A 17,603-nucleotide genomic window follows, 5' to 3' on the forward strand; every position below is an offset into this window, starting at 1 on the left:
AATTGTCAAGATGGCGACCACAAGATTGAACCCCATTCCTATCTGTTACATGAACAATATATTTTAGAAAGACAGAGCTTTGATGGTGTGGTCATGTTTGCCATTCTTTTACCACTGCCACCCCAGATACCCCTGAAGCTTTTATGTATTATTAATGGCCATGCATGTGCTACCATGTTGCCATCATTAAATACAGTTCCTTAAGGAGATGGTAGTTTACTATTCTACCTGGATTCAAAGCAATGCCATCTTGGATATCCAAAGGAGACGTGGCAAACTGCAAACCTCAGTTAAAGAACTAAAAGTAGTCCTTGACTTACAATAGTTCGTTTAGTGACTGTTCCAAGTTACAACTGCACCGGGGTGGGATTCAACCGGTGTTACTACTGGTTTGGTGACTACGTTTTTGCGCGCATATGAAACAAACATCAGCTTTGCCTCCCAGACAGCTGAAAAGCACTGCGCATGGGTGCACAGCGTTTGAAAGGCCTCTTTTTTCTCTGCTTTTTCAACCTTAGCTGTGCCGCGCAAAGTAGCTGAGGTTGAAAAAGCAGGAAATAAAGGTCAGGTAAGAGCCCGGGTGGGCGGGTGGGCCCAACAGCAGCAAACACAAAACCAGTTTGGTGTCTGCTGCTCTTCAGAGCTACCAGTTCTTTAGAACTGGGCAGAACTGGTAGCATCCCACCCCTGAACTGTACTAAAAAAAAAAGGACTTATGATCCCTTTTTCACTGTTACAATCTTTGCAGTATTCCTGTGATCATGTGATCAAAATTCAGGTGCTTGGTAGGTGGTTCATACTTACGACTGTTGCAGTGTCCCAAAGTCATGCTATCACCTTTTGCAACCTTCTGACAAGCAAAGTCAATGGGGAAGCCAGTTTCATGTAGCAACCAGGTTACTAGGGGTGAAGGTTCATTCGCTGAGCTTGGAGAACAAACTTTCACCCTCATCCTACACCCGAGCTACAAATATTCACCACTATTGCAAAACCAGGTTATTAACGTATCAGTTGCAGTGATTCACTTAACAACTATGGCAATTAATGTCGTAAAAAAGGGGAAAACTCACTTAACAAGTTCTCACTTAACCACATAAATTTTGGGTTCAATTGTGGTTGTAAGTCAAGGACTACCTGTGCTTCCTAGGTGGGGTACTTGGAGCACTTCAAAAGGACTTCTAATATGATGGTGCATTCATGTTCATGAACTGAACTTCACAATTTAGGATGTTGTATAATCATCAAGTTTCTCTTTCTTGGTTTTAAAAAATGCAGACTCAGACACAAATTTCTAAATAATTTTTGCTACTGTAGTTGGAGAGTAAAGTGTCCTTTAGTCTATTATACAGTATTTGAATTCACACACACACACACACAGACACACACAAAATCTGCAGTGGTTGAATAGGAGCACCTTTCATTGATCCTTCCTGTGGCTTAAGAAACTAGTGATTTAAAAAGAGTGAGGAGACAGTTAAGTGGAGCTTGCTGCTGGTCTGAGAGAGGAGAAAGTGAGACTCTTAGTTTCAGCTCCTCTTTTCAATATTTAAAGGAGATACAGCTTTGGAGGAATGAGAGTGAAGGCTTTCTGCACGTAATGACTGGAGACAGAGAATTAAAAGAGTTCCAGATGAAGCATCTGTCCCTCAATATGGCTTCCTTTCGGGGCTGCTGTGTCATATTCCAGAGACCATAGTACTTTTTGCTTTAATACAGAGAGTGTCGGCTCCAGAAGTTTAAATCTCAAGACACGTGTTGATAACAATTCTAAATGTTGCTTTAAGGAACAGCAGCAGCCCCTTTGAAAAAGAGGCAAAGGTTTTGTCTTGTCCTGGCAAGGACGCTCCATGGGTTCTTGGGGCAAAAGTTTGAGCAGACGCAGGAAAAGATGGAGGAGCAACCAGTGGGGTAGGGGGGAAAGATTTGAGGGCCACTTCCACGGGCAGAGTTTAGACCCTTGTATGACGGCAGGTTCGTGAAGGGCCTGGGGCTGAAGCAGCTGCGGAAGTCGATGGGGATTCCTCGTCCGTCGTATCTCCCTGCTCTTCCTTATGAAGGCCAAGGTTGATGTGAGTCTGCAGAGCGGCAGGGGTCAGCCATTCCTTGGGGAGGCAGCTTTGCAGGAAAGGAATGCAGGAGCTAAAGTAAGCCAGGCGGTTCACCCAGCGTGGGATTTCCTTCCCACACAGGATCTGAGAAACGATAGGGGAACACACACAGACAAAACAATTATTCTTCGATTTGCAGATAATTTCCTACTGCCTCCTTTTCCTGCTGGCAAGAGAAAAGAAAAAAAAATCATGACCATGAGGCATAGAAGCAAGAAAAAAAGAATCCAATAAAATGTACTAACCAATACATGAAATGGGGGGAGGGAGCAAGATGACCTTTCAACAAGTTAGCCAGCATAGCTTAAACCAGGGGGTCTCCAACCTTGGCGACTTTAAGCCTGGTGGACTTCAACTCCCAGAATTCCCCAGCCAGCTTTGCTGAGTTGAAATCCACTAGGCTTAAAAGTCACCAAGGTTGGAGACCCCCTGGCTAAGCCTAACTATATTTAATCCTAACTATGTTTAATCCTTAAACTAAAGAATCTTGAGAGTTAAAAATCACTCCTACCATTGATGTGTGGATCTTACAATTTTTCAGGCTTTACAATTACCCTGAAAATGGGGTTGCCTGTGGGAAGGGGGTACTCTGCTGTGAACTTCCCTGCAGAGAAAAACAGAAGCTTACAGGAATCAATAACATCTGGAGAAAATGGCAGGATGCCATGTAGTTTGTTCGGCAGGCACATTCCAGAAATAGAGCAATTTTCTTCCTGCTGTGTTAAGAGTGTATAGTTCAAAATGTGATGAATGTGATGAACACAAGTCCCGCATGGCATACCAGGAAATCTTATTCTACATTGTGCAGTGAAAGGTTTAATGAGTACTTGATTTCCTTCCAAAAGCACTCGGCCAAAAGCTTTCTGTGGTCACATGGTTTCCGGTTTTAGGATCGTCAGAAAAAAAATAACAACAATAATAACCTCATCTAAGCTCTCTACTATCCTTCGTGTCTTCCCTCCTCTTACACCAAAGCATAACACAAACATGCTTTTTGCTTTGCTTTCTGACAGGTCATCAGATTGTCTCCCTTTCATCCCCAGCTCATGCTCGAAGCTGCTAAAAGTGATTGCTGACTGATGTGGTGTCACAGTGGTGTTTTCTCCTTTAAGCAAGCAACAGGCCCCACCAGGGGTTTTGTTATTGTTGTTGTGGATGAAATCTGCCTCACAATATGGTGCACTCTGATGAGATGGGATGAACCCAGCATCTTTTGGGCACTTTAGTTGGTACAAGCATACCCCTTCTCCTTTGCCCCCACCTCCCAAATAGTACCTTACAGCAGTGGCCCCCAACCTTTTTTGAAACAGGGACCGGTTTCACGATTATTTATTCTTCCACGGACCGGTACCTGAGTAACGCGAGACTCCACCACCATCGGGACGGCTCTTCGTTCGAAGCCGCTCCCCCCTTCGATGAAACTAAGGCGCGATCACCCAAACGCCGCTTTCCAACCAAAAACCCGGAAGCAACCGAAAACCCGGAAGCGCCGTTGAAACAAGATGGCGGCGCCCAAGCTTTGCAGCCCGGTAAAAAATGATCCACGGACCGGTACTGGTCCGGGGACCGGTGGTTGGGGACCCCTGCCTTACAGGGCATTGAAATAGGTTAGTTCTTTTAAGGTGGACTCTCCCTTGCACCAGCTAGAACAATAGTTGATCAGCAGTGAAGAAGAGGGGAGCAGGATGGTATTCTCTTTGCTGCTTCTTACCAGAACCTTCTCTGCACCTATGAATTGTTGTTCAGGATGCATGAGTTGAGAGACTCTCTACTAGTAGAGTTCTCAGTCTTCTTTGCCACCCCTCATCCCGTAAAAAAAAAAGGTGAAAGAGCATAGTTATAAAAGCAAAGATGTGTCATGGGGCCGACTTCGCTGGTGGGATTCAATTTTTTTTAGTACTGGTTCTGTGGGCGTGGCTTGGTGGGTGTGGCTTGGTGGGCGTAGCAGGGGAAGGATACAATAAAAGGATACAGCTGGGACTTGGGAGGCAGAGAATAGATGGGGGCAGGGCCAGACAGAGGTGGGATTTGCCAGTTCTCTGAACTACTCAAAATTTCCGCTAACGGTTCTCCAGAACTGGTCAGAACCTGCTGAATACCACCTCTAGCTGACTTGCTCTCCCCAATTCCCTGCAGGCGCCCATACATTAATGACTGGCCTCCAGAAAGCTAAATACATTGATCCTGGTTAATGCTTGGATTGGAGACCACTAGGAAATTCCAAAGCTGAAGAGCAGATAAAAGTTGGAAAAAAAAACACTCTGAAAGAAGGCCCTGGCAATTGTCATATTGTATAAGATGAGAATACTATAATATTATAAACTATATGTAGCCACCAGCTAAACCTTAACTTTTTGCTAAGCAAGATGGTATGATTTAAATTAAACATACTGTAATTCTACAAGCCTACTGGATGGGATTACACATAACATCATGTCAAAACAAGTGAATGCTCAAAATAATAGCTTAGTTCAATTTGTGAGCCCAGCCAATTTTTCCCCCAAATTCTGCTCATGATGGGCATTTTGGCAAAAGGGTCAGGAAACAATATGATCCCTTTGGATGATTATTTTTCTGACCCTGTTTTCATGTTTTTACTTTATTATTTGCTTAGTGTATTGCATTTATAAACATTTTAATAGCTGTTTATTAATGATATGCACCATCCTCAGATGATTGCCAAGCAGGCAGATATATAAATCAATCACTTAACCTACTTTACAATTCCCAGAATGGGAACCATGGTGCCAATCCCTTAAAGAAAAAGTTTTGTCGCTAAGAGAATGCTGCTTTGCATAAGTCAATCAAATCAAATAGAGCAAGCAAAAAAAAAAAAAAAATCACCACTCAAGTGCCTTCCAGTAATAGCACTTGATTCTTCCATTGATGTGTAATAATTTCCAGCTTAAGGTACATATTTAGATCATTTCAGAAGCTAGAGAAAGAGAGAGAGGGAGAAGGTGCAGCAAATGAGAAATTGCCTTGAGATGCTTAATACTGCCTCAATTTCCCACGGAGTTTTGTAGGGGGGGAAAAAAAAACACCACATCACACGCCTACACAACTCAATTCTCCACTGCAAAGGAAGTTTGAATACATCTCAGTAATCTGATCTCAGAAACTGCAGTTTCCTTGCAGTCATCTGCATGAAGCAGTCAACCCCTTTTTCCACTGCAAAATGCTGCTGTGGAGTAGACATTGTGCACCTTCTGGGGAAAGGAAAATTAACTCTTTCCTCTTTGCCACTTCATTTCCTCTAAGTTCCCCTTGATTCCTTTGATGTCTGCTAGTCTTATAAACCCAGGTCTTGTCTTGAAATGTATGTCTGTATCCACCCCCCACCCCCAGTCAGCAGGGGATTGTGACTGGATACCTGTAGAAAATCAAGTGTTAGGAAAGGATTATTGGAGTGGGGGAATGGGGGATCTGCTCAGTGGTGGGATTCAAAAACTTTTACCACCGGTTCGGTGGGTGTGGCTTGGTGGGCACGTTTTGTGCACGTGCACACACTTTGAATGCACACGTGTGCCAAACATGCACTTTGCGCAGGTGCAGAGGCGTTCCAACTCACCTCCTGCAATCCTGCACTCTCCCGGTCACTTTAGCAGCTGCCGCATGGCACTCTGTTATGCCACGCAAAGCAGCTGCGCTTCAAAAGCAGGGGATGAAGGCAGGGGTGGGATTCAAATTTTTAACAACTGGTTCTATGGGCGTGGCTTAGGTGGTGGGCATGGCTTGGTGGTCATATGACTGGATGGACATGGCTTGGTGGACATGTGACTGGTTGGGTGGGGCCAACTCAACATCACTCACATTGTGGCACGCATCTCCTCGCCTGGCCTCTCATGACTGTGGGGATGCTGCAACAGTCATAAGTGTGAAAAATGGTCATAAGTCACTTTTTTCAGTACCATTGTAACTTTGAATGGTCACTCCGCACAAGCAAATTACCAGCAAAGGAGGGGAAAAAAAATTCCAGAGAAATTCCTGAGACAGGAAGTCTAGTCCTGCCAAGAATGTAATAAGGGTTAACGGAGAGGCAGTTTCTGTAAGCAACACCAGAATGTTTCCTTCCTGCCTTCCTTACAGGATTAGGCCAGTAATTTCTTCTAACAACCGGTTCTCCGAACTGCTTGGAATGTTAACAACCGATTCTAGCGAATAGGTGTGAACTGATAGAATCCCACCCCTGGATAAAAGTGAGTATGGGAGCCCGAGCGGAGAGAACCGGTTTGGTCTCTGCTGCTCATCGGCACTACCAGCTCAGCAGAACCGGGCCAAACCGGTAGCATACCACCACTGGATCTGCTCCTCTGTTTTTCATCTGTGAGACCATCAAGCAGGTCAGAATGACTGATCTGGCCTTTTCCTCTTTTCCATTCTCATTATATTAAAAAAAATGCACAGCTATTTCATGATGGTCCAGAGGCACATAAATAACTCAGGAAATGGGAAACTGCTACAAAAGAAATGGGAGTTTGCGTCCTTTTCTGTGACACTTCATTTGGATTGTACTACAAATATCAAAGATATCAGTGTCAAGAGAAATGAGATGTGGGGTTTTTTTCCCCTTCCTTCTTTCTTTTTTTAAAAGAGGAAAATACCCGATCCTTAACTGATAAGCCCTACTTAATAATTTCAGTGCTCAAGAAAAGCAAATGAATGCCACCCAATCATTTTGGTTCCTAATCAAATCATGGAACCTTTGTCTTAAGAACACATCAACCAAGACAATCACTGACAGGAGCAAGAATGGATTGATGTGTCAGTTGTGTTTGCCTATATGGCTACCAAAGGGTGCAGGAGTGATCCTCCTGTCTCTCTCCAGCTGGACAGCTGCCAGCACTAACCACTAAAAGAGATGCTTTTTCATTCCATTTTGAAGGATGTTTGGTGACAAGAAAATGAGGGAGGCAGACAAAATATTAGGAAACATGAGAAGATTCGAAAGAATAGAAGTCAATGTATGGAATCACCATTACTTCCATACATGAATAAATAAAGCAGGATAATTGACCAGAAGAACTTTGGGTTCTGAATTACACAACCTCTTTTGGATATAAAGGCTTTAAGAAAATATCAGGGTAAGAAACTGTTTCAGATTGCTTGGATCTTGACCTGAGTGTTAAAAGAGATTCATCTTGGATTCTTAACAAATAGAGACCCCAGATACTAAGCAGGAGAGGTGTGATAGTATCAATTAGGGTACTCTGTTGTGTTATGATAAGTGATTCAGCCATAGTTATCTAATCATAGTGGGAATTGTTCTGGCCCACAAACTGCCTCACCAACATTGCCGGAGGATTATAAAGTAATACCCAGAGAAAGAATAGAAGGTGAGTCCACCTCTGCCAGAGCAGCCGAGAAGTGATTGCAATTCTTGTGCATGAGATGGTAAGCATTGCCCTTGTACTCTTTGCCCAGTTCCTCCATGATTTTATCCACATCTTCTTCGGTGAAGTCTGTGGTGCCCAAGGCAATGGATTCTCTAGTTGAAGAGAGAGAGAAAAGATAAGAAAAGTGAAACAACAGAATACGGGCAGTCAGAAAGACAAGATACCAGGCATTCCTTGAAAATGAATCCTTGCAATTAATTAAAATAGCTTGGCTTCACATCAGGCTAAAAGAAGATCCTCCTGCTCAAAGAACTGGATTAACTTTGAACAGTGAGTCTTTTAAAGCAGCCACATTTTTTTTTCAGGCTACTTTAATGAAAAGCAGAAATGAGACCTGAATCACTTCATCCAAGTCTTTTTTCAAACTCTCTCTCTCTCTCTCTCTCTCTCTCTCTCTCTCTCTCTCTCTCTCTCTCTCTCTCCCTCCTCCCTCCCTCCCTCCCTCCCTCTCTCTCTCTCTCTCTCTCTCTCTCCAGTCTGTTTATCTGCCTGGTCTATCTAATATTGAATGAAGCCTCCAGGCATAGCAGTACTATGCATTTAAATATCCTTTCAGTTTAATTCACCATACCATTCACTTTAAATTCCCAAAGAACTGAAAGCCATTGTTCTATTTAGTCTATATTTATATTCCCCTTAGACAAATAGCAATACATACATGGGGTGCAAATAGTACCACTATAATAGCAATAGCACTTAGACTTATATACCACTTCACAGTGCTTTACAGCCCTCTCTAAATGGTTTACAGAGTCAGCATATTTCCCCCAACAATCTGGGTCCTCATTTTTACCACCCTTGGAAGGATGGAAGGCTGAGTCAACCTTGAGCTGGTGAGACCCAAACTGCCAAACTTCTGGCAGCCGGTGATCAGCAGAAGTAGCCTGCAGTACTGCATTCTAACCGCTGCATCATCGTGGGTCTAATCATTTAGCATTTGCATAGCACATGCTTTAAAACAGGGGTGTCCAACCTTTCACCTTCCCTGGGCCACATTAGAAGATAAAAATTTGGTTTTGGGCGCACATAATTAAATTAAATAATTAATTAAATTAAATTATTAAATTAAATTAAATTAAATTAAATTAAATTAAATTAAATTAAATTAAATTAAATTAAATTATTAAATTAAATTAAATTAAATTAAATTAAATTAAATTAAATAATTAAATTAAATAAAATTATTATTTATTATTAATTATTTATTAAAAATTATTTATTTTTTATTTTATAATTTTCCAGCCAAATTTTGCGGGGAGAAAGCTCGTCGCCTCGTGCCTACCTCTCCTCCTGCAAATGCAGCAGCGGTGGCGGCGGGGCAGAAGCAGCAGCGGCGGTGGCGGCGGGGGGCAGAAGCAGCAGCGGTGGCGGCGGGGGCAGAAGCAGCAGCGGTGGCGGCAGCGGCGGCAACAGCAGGAGGTGGCGGGCGGGACTTTTGGGCTGCGGCTGCCCGCTTTCGCTCGCTCGCTCGCTCGCGCCTACCTCTCCTCCTGCAAATGCAGCAGCGGTGGCGGCGGGGCAGAAGCAGCAGCGGTGGCGGTGGGGGCAGAAGCAGCGGCGGCGGCGGCGGGGGGGGGGGCAGAAGCAGCAGCGGTGGCAGCAGCGGCGGCAACAGCAGGTGGCGGGGTGGGACTTTTGGGCTGCGGCTGCCCGCCTTTTCTGTTGCGCCTGCCCGCCTCGCGCCTGCCTCTCCTCCTCCTCCTCGCTGGATCTTTCATGAAGGTTGGGGTGGGCGTTGGACCGCATTACGAGGCGACCTGGGCCGCATGCGGCCCGTGGGCCGCTGGTTGGACAAGCCTGCTTTAAAACAAACACCTAATGTCTACGCTGACTAGTCTAATACTGAGCCTACATGCTCTTGGAGAAAAAGTTGTCCCTGCCCCTTCTGCTTCCCAGCACAATTGTATTCAGTGCCTCAATGGCATCCCAAGCAGCTATTATGGCAAACAGCCAGCCAGCCAGGAACCTAATCCCATAGGGAGTTGTCAGGAACCCACCCATACTGGAATTTTGGCAAGGACATTCTTTGAGTTTCTCGCTGCTGAGATTCAAATTTGTCTGTTGACAAATGTTTTTTTTTTTTCTTCTTCTTCCTCAAAGCATCGATCATAGAGATTGCCTTTCACATGGATAGCCCCAAGTATTCTTATACCACCCTGGAAAGATAACTCTATGGTCCATTGCTGATCTGTGCTGCTTCTGCAGCTTTGACTAACAACAGCCCTTTCTGGAGCCATCATTCACGCCTCCGTTGCTCACAGCTGAATTGCAGCAAACTGCTCTACTCCGGTCTGCCTTTTGAACATGATGCACAGTGGGAGTAGAATGCAGTGGGTGGAATCACTTTGGCAATGTTGGCTCTTGATTTCAGGGGGCTGCATTTGTTGCTAAGATGTTTTTTGAGCAAAATTCCAGTCGATACTTTTGGCCAAGGAAAGCCCTATGTGACTTGGGTCCAGGTAACCGTTGACATCATCTTCTCCTTTGCAATCATCTCATGCCTTCCACTTCAGATATTAAATGGGTGGCTTTTTCTGTAGTTCCTCTAGCTCTTTGGGGAAGCCTTCCCTTTCCAAAATTGAGCTGTGTTATGCTTTTTGCCAGCAAAAGAACAGTGGAGATTGTTGCCTGTTTAAGCTTCGGGGTATTTTGCTGTTTTCCCAAGGCTTATTTTTAAATCTAATTAATTCTTATTGTTTAAATTTCTTTCAGTTCTAGGTCTTAAATCTTTCTTTCTTTATTAAGTTGTGTGCCACCCATCTTGTCTAGAGGCAACTCAAAATAAATCTTAATTTGGTTTAGTTTTTTTACTGTCAAAATTGATGGCTAACAATGATTTTTTACATGAAAAAATCACCCAAAGTCTGCTGAAGGAGGCAAGTCATAGATTATAAAGTAAATAAATCCATCTCAATCAGTACTTTTTTTCAACAGTGGGGCCAAAGAAGGCATTTATTTGAGCAAATCTATTCAAATTTCCTTTGTTTGAGTATGAGATCACTGTTTTGAGCAGTGTTTTGAGTATGAGATCAACTTTGTATAGTTCCTGTCCCCTTATTTCAAAAAACAATGTTATATATAAGAAAACACACGTGTGTGTGTGTGTGTGTGTGTGTGTGTGTGTGTTCGCGGGTGTTTATATGTATGGTATTCAGCTGAAACATCACTATAACTTTAAAAGCATAACTATAAAGATGTGGGAAAATACCCGAACAAAGCTGAATACCATACATACCATATGTATGTATGTATGTATGTATGTATGTATGTATGTATGTATGTATGTATGGTATTCAACATAAGAAAACATATATACGGTACACACACACACACACACAAACCTCATAGAGTTTGTATCTTTCTTTGCCCTGTGTTCTGTTTGGCTAACAAAGCAAGCAAGCAAAGCGGAACAATTACAGGAAGGCTCTGTGTGGCAGCTAGCACCTGCTCCCCAGCTTGCTTTTTCTAAAAAGTCCCCTCCTCCTTGAAATGCGCTTTTCTCCCCCCTCACCCAAGGTTCTTCAGGCACATCATAAATTATTTATTTCAAAAGTTTCCAATATTAAGACTGAGCAATTACTCTGTTGTCTTGCCCCTCCCCCCACCCCCCGCCCGGTTTGCTCTAGATCAGGGATCCCCAACCTTTTCGACGCCGCGGCCCGGTTCCGCGTCAGCTGGGCGCCATGCCCGGTTCAGCGCCAGCTGGGCGCCGCCATCTTTTTGACGAAAAATCACTTCCGGTGACGTCACCGGAGTGATTTTTCGTCAAAATGGCTAGCGCCAGCTTCTGGTGAGCTTTTTCGGGTAGAAATGGCTTTCTACCCGAAAAGCTCACCAAGCGCTGGCGCCGCCATCTTTTTGACGAAAAATTGCTTTTTTACCAAAAAGATGGCGGTGCCCAGCAACCAGCGGCCCGGTAAGGCTTGTTCAGTTCGGTACCGGTCCGCGGACCGGCGGTTGGGGACCCCTGCTCTAGATGGGTTAGATCAGCACATCAAAGGCCTTCTCCATATTCAGACATTCGTTTGTCCCTTCTGATTCCTCCTGTTTCTTGGCAGTTTCATTTACTATAATTTAGCTTCCAATGTGCTGATGACAGCTGCAGGGATATTCCACCCAGGTCTCTCTTACGTGGAAGAATTGCAGGAACATCCCATCCCGTGACTTACCAGATTGCTTCTTTGTCACCGGAGAAATAACATTAGATTCAGGGTCAGTTGTCTTCCACCCAGGTCTCTCTTATGTGGAAGAATTGCAGGAAGACAACTGACCCTGAATCGAATGTTATTCCTCCGGTGACAAAGAAGCAATCTGGTAAATCACGGGATGAACTGCATTTGTATAATCCAGAGCACATCCCCATAACACAAAGTTGTGCAGCAATAATAGCTGATATGCTGTGGGAGGAAAATAGATATTCATCACAGCAGTTTAAGTGGAGGGGGGGAGATGAATCTGGGGGGGGGAAGCATGTGAGAACTATAGCCTGTGTTCTTATGCTTTTTTGACATCATTAACTCACCATGGCTCTGAATTAAAAGGATGCCAGAACCGGTGCAGTCATTCAATGAATAGAGGTAGCAATGGCTTTTTGTTACAAATTTGGCACGTATGTTCCTCTTGGCTTCTAGGTGCTCACTAAGAAACTGGATTTTTCGAAATGACCATCAAAGCATTAGTATTTTGTATATTATTATTAACACGCTCTGATACTAAGGAGTTCTACTCCCTGTCCCCACCTGAAAAGGAATCTGTTCCAAATGCAAAACACAACCAGAAGAGAGGAGTTTCAGTTTCAGGTTTAGTTTCACAGCACCAAGCAGCTTTAGTACAGAGCAGTTGAGCTAAGCCACTCCCAGGCTCCTTGCTGTCTCCTTCTTGCTCACACAGCAAATATTGTTTCACTTTCCAAACAGCACTCAACTCTCTCACACACTGACAGGATGCTAGCCAGATGAATACCGATGGATGCTAGTAGGCAGAGGCAGACTTTTTTTCCCTTTATTTTCCTCCCCAAAAACTACGCCCAACCACATAGTTTTGTAGCGAAGCACGGGTCTCGAGCTAGTAATCTCATAAAGGAGGTTGAGGGATAGAGACTGCCCTAAGGTGGTCCAAGATTCGAAACTGGAAAAGAGTTAAGATCGCCTTCCTTACACCAACTTTTCCCAATCTGGTGTCAACCAAATATGGTCCCATTACCAAAGAAACCAAGGCAATTCACCGTATTGGCTGGGGGTGTTACGGGTTGGCCCAAACACATGGTAGATACCAGGTTGGAAGAAACTGCTGCACTGCAGGATAGGACAGGTTTTAACCCTCTAAAATCTACAACCTGTATTGTTTTAAATAGAGTGGGGGGGACCATTTATTTAAAAAGGGCTACACTTAAGTCTGGGGAATGAAGCTGGGGGCACATTTATTTTAGCAAGATGGGAATTAACAGATAACAGATAACATAATCAGAGTTGGAAGGGACCTTGTAGGTCATCTAGTCCAACCCCCTGCCCAAGCAAGAGACCCTACTCCATTTCTGACAGATGGGAGTCCAATCTCTTCTTGAAAGTCTCAAGTGATGGCGCTCCCACAGCTTCCGAGGGCAAGCTGTTCCATTGGTTGATTGTTCTCACTGTCAGAAAGTTTTTCCTTATTTCCAGGTTAAATCTCTCCTTGTTCAGTTTCCATCCATTATTCCTTGTCTGGCCTATAGGCGCTTTAGAAAATAGCTTGACCCCTTCCTCCCTGTGGCAGCCCCTCAAATATTGGAAGACTGCTATCATGTCTCCCCTGGTCCTTCTCTTTACTAGACTAGCCAAGCCCAGTTACTGCAACTGTTCATTGTATGTTTTAGCCTCCAGTCCCCTAATCATCTTGGTTGCTCTTCTCTGTACTTTTTCTAGAGTCTCAACATCTTTTTTATAATGTGGAGAACAAAACTGGATGCAGTACTCTAGGTGTGGTCTTACTAAGGCTTTATAGAGTGGTATTAATACCTCACTTGATCTTGATTGTATCCCTCTGTTAATACAATTTAGGATTGCATTAGGTTTTTTGTGTGCTGCTGCACACTGCTGGCTCATATTTAGCTGGTTGTCCACTAGGACTCTAAGATCCCTCTCACAATTACTGCTATTGAGCCTGGTTTCACCCAGTCTATATATGTACTTTTGGTTTTTCTTGCCTAAGTGTAGGACTTTATTTTTCTCTACATTGAATTTCATTTTGTTAGATATGGCCCAGTATTCTAGTCTGTCAAGATCCATCTGGATCTTGAGACTGTCTTCTTGGGTGTTAGCTATTCCTGCCAGCTTAGTATCATCTGCAAATTTGGTAAGATCCCTTTCTATTCCCTCATCTAAGTTGTTAATGAAGGTATTGAAGAGTACTGGGCCTAAGACGGAACCTTGTGGCACCCCACTGCTTACTTCCCTCCATGTAGACCCATTAAGGACTACTCGTTGAGTAGTTATTTGTCATCCAGTTGTGAGTCCATCTAGTGGTGGTGCTATCTATTCCACTTTTTTCTAGCTTACTAAGAGGTAGGTTGTGGTCTACTTTGTCGAATGCTTTGCTGAAATCTAAATGTATTATGTCCACACAGTATTTTGCTGGTCTACTAATTTAGTCACTGTGTTGAAGAATGAAATAAGATTGGTTTGGCATGATCTGTTCTTAACAAACCCATGCTGACTACTAGTTATTACTTTACTTGTTTCTAGATGTTGGCAGATCTGTTTTTTTATTATCTTTTCCAGTATCTTCCCAGGTATTGATGTTAGGCTGATTGGTCTATAATCTATAGTTTCCTGGGTGTCAGCCTTCAAGATTTTCTCCCTTTGCTTTGCATCTTTCAGCTGTCATAAGTAACGGGGGGAGGAGGGGGGATTTGGTTATGGGAAGTGAGCTGGAGGTGTTACAAAACAGAATTGTATAAGATGGGGGGGTAGATTCTTGCTTAGGCTTCTATCCTATGCTATGTGCAGCTGCAACTCTTTATCAAAATATGTCAAGGTTAACAGACAGAGGCCTCATCACCACCTGGAGATGCCCACATGATGATATACACAACTTTTAATTGGATGAGCCAACTGAACTATTGTCCGAAAATCCCATCTGCGAAAACGTTGGCTAAACTGTTTATTTTACATATCTACAGGTTACATGGGGTTCCTGAATGCATAATCTCAGACAGGGGTGTCCAGTTTACCTCAAACTTTTGGAAGGAGTTCCTGAAGTTATTGGGCTCTGCCCAGGGCTTAAGCTCCGCCCACCACCCACAAACCAATGGGGCTTATGAGAGAACTAACTTGGTATTGGAACAATATCTTTGATGTTATATAAATTATCAGCAAGATAATTGGGCTGACCTATTGCCATTTGCTGAGGTGGCACATAACAAATCGGTACATAGTAGTACTGGGTTTACTCCATTTAAAGTGGCTTCGGGACAAGACTTTGTACCCATACCCGAGCTTCCACAGGAGAAACCTAACATTCAGTCATTAGATGAATGGATAACACAGCTCCAGCTTACCTGGCCAGTTACCCGTAAAGCATTAGATGGTGCTCATCAAGCTCATAAAAAATTTACAGATAAAAGGAGAAGTCCACAAAAACCATATCAAGTTGGTGACAAGGTCTTTTTATCCATCAGATATTTGCAGACCACATAAAAGTCAAAAAAGCTTGTACCTAAGTTTGTTGGACCTTTCTCAATTGAATGAATTGTAAACCCTGTGGCAGTCCAACTGAAATTACCTAAAACCTCCGACGAATCCACCCTGTGTTCCATGTTAGTTTATTAAAACCTGAACATACCTCCTATTTGAGACCAACTCAGGTTGGTCCCCCTGTGCCATTGCTAATTGAAGGTGAACAACATTTTGAAGTTAAAGAAATTTTGGATTCTCGAAAACAAAGGGGTTGACTCCAATGTTTGATTGTTTGGAAACATTTTCCTCCTTCCCAGTCTGAATGGGTGAATGAGAAGGATGTTAGAGCTCCTAATCTTATCAAGGAATTTCATACTAAATATCCTGATAAACCCTAAAAAATAGTATTATGGTGTTACATGTATATTTTCTGTTACCTTCTATTTTTATCTTTTCTAGGACTAACGTCTCTTTTACAGGAGGGCCAAATGTCAGCCTTCAAGATTTTCTCCCTTTGCTTTCCATCTTTCGGCTGTCATAAGTAACGGGGGAGGAGGGGGGATTTGGTTATGGGAATTGAGCTGAAGGTGTTACAAAACAGAACTGTATAAGCTGGGGGGGGGGTTAGATTCTTGCTTAGGCTTCTATTCTATGCTATGCGCAGCTGCAACTCTTTATCGAAATATATCAAGGTCAATGGACAGAGGCCTCATCACCACCTGGAGATGCCCACATGATGATATACACAACTTTTAATTGGATGAGCCAATTGAACTATTGGGGGTGGGAACGTCGCCATTACTTTGTATATGTGATTTATGCGCCCATTTTCTCAGATTCAGAATTCTTTTGTTGCTACCACTTGATTTCCAGTAAAAGATATCTTTTCTCTGATTAATGGAGTCTAAGTATTTCTTTCTTGGATTTTGAATGGAGCACCAGCTGACACTGGATCTGGTTTTTTTTTTCCTTTTTGAAGATGGGAACCACATCAGCTCTTTTCCAGCCCTCTGGTAGTTCCCCTGGTGTTCCAGGATTTTTGAAAGATATGGTGCAGTGGTTCTGAGATGACCTCTGCCAGCTCCTTTAAAACTCTGGGATGTAATCCATCAGGCCCTGGTGATTTGTTTTCATCAAGATCAGACAGATGTTCTCTTACTATTTTTTTGCTTATTTTAACTTTTATTTCTGGTCTGTCTTTTACAGTTATGTTTTTGGTGGGATGAGCTATAGTTTCTTTTGCGTGAAGACAGATGCAACGAATGAGTTAAGCAGTTCTGCTTTCTCTCTGTTGCCTGTTATTTCCTTGCCATCTTCTCTCTTTAGTGGACTGACTGTTCCTTTCTTGTTATTTATATGTTGGAAGAAACTTTTTTTTTATTATCTTTGACTTTTGTTGCAAGTCTTTGTTCGTTCTGAGCCTTTGCTATCCTGACTTCATCTTTGCAGATTCTGGCTATCTGCTGATATTCTGCCTTAGTTGTATGTCCTTCTTTCCATTTTTTGTACTTGTCCTTTTTTTATTTCAATTTGCCAGAGAGATCTTTGTGCAGCCATGCTGTTTCTTCTTGGATTTCTTGTTTTTCTTTCTCAGTGGTATTGTGCTGGTCTGGGCTTCTATGATCATACTTTTTAGAGTTTCCCAAGATTCTTGAGTTGTTTTCCCCTTCAGGATTTTCATCTATGGAATCTTTCCCAAGTTCTCTCTGAGTTTATTGAAATCAGCTCTTTTAAAATCCAAGACTCTGGTGTCATTATGTTCTGTTGCTTGTGATTGTGTTATGTTGAATTCTAGTATGACATGGTCACTCTCACCCAAGGTTCCTGCAGTTTCAACTCCCTCTATCACTTCTACTCTGTTTGTAAGAATTAAGTCCAGTATGGCTGTCCCTCTCGTTTCACCTTCTACCTTTTGGACAACAAAGTTGTCAGCTAGGTTGGTTAGGAACTTATTTGATTTCTCACTTGGTGCAGAATTAGCTTTCCAATTGATATTAGGATAATTGAAGTCTCCCATTACTATTGTTGTGTGTTTCTTGCATATGTTTGTTAGTTGGCTGGCAAAAAGGACACCTATTTTTTCTGCTTGATTGTGTGGCCTATAATATACACCTATGGCCACGTCATTCTTTTTTTCTTTTATATTGACCCATATGCATTCTAGGAGGTTTTCATCTTTGGTTTCATGCATTTCTGTAGCAATATAGTGGTCCTTTACATACAGTGCAACTCCACCTCCTCTTTTATGGGGTCTGGTTTTTTTTAATAGTTTGTATCCTTCTACCAGTATGTTCCGGTCATGGGTTTCATCCCACCAAGCTTCTGTTATTCCAACTATATCATATTTACCTTCATGTATTCGTAGTTTGAGTTCACCCTGTTTGTTCTCCAGACTTTGTGCATTTGTATATAGACACTTGAGATCTTTATGTCTGACACTGTGTTTA

At 42.9% G+C, this 17,603-nt stretch overlaps 1 protein-coding gene across 1 annotated transcript in view; it reads right to left on the minus strand.

Annotated features, from left to right (window-relative positions):
- Positions 1–771: 771 nt before the first annotated feature.
- LOC113414289 (deubiquitinase DESI2-like) overlaps positions 772–17,603 on the minus strand; it is a 50,590-nt gene continuing 33,758 nt past the window's right edge. The window contains exons 4-5 of the mRNA XM_026671110.2: positions 7,455–7,596; positions 772–2,192 (exon numbers count right to left, since the gene is read on the minus strand). Coding sequence (XP_026526895.1) covers positions 1,950–2,192; positions 7,455–7,596 — 385 coding nt within the window. The 3' untranslated portion in view covers positions 772–1,949. The remainder of the gene's footprint in view (positions 2,193–7,454; positions 7,597–17,603) is intronic.

The sequence above is a fragment of the Notechis scutatus genome, chromosome 1, assembly GCF_049901735.1.
Source record: "Notechis scutatus isolate UNSWTSFEM ecotype Mainland chromosome 1, rNotScu1.2, whole genome shotgun sequence".
In the NCBI taxonomy this organism is placed as follows: Eukaryota; Metazoa; Chordata; class Lepidosauria; order Squamata; family Elapidae; genus Notechis; species Notechis scutatus.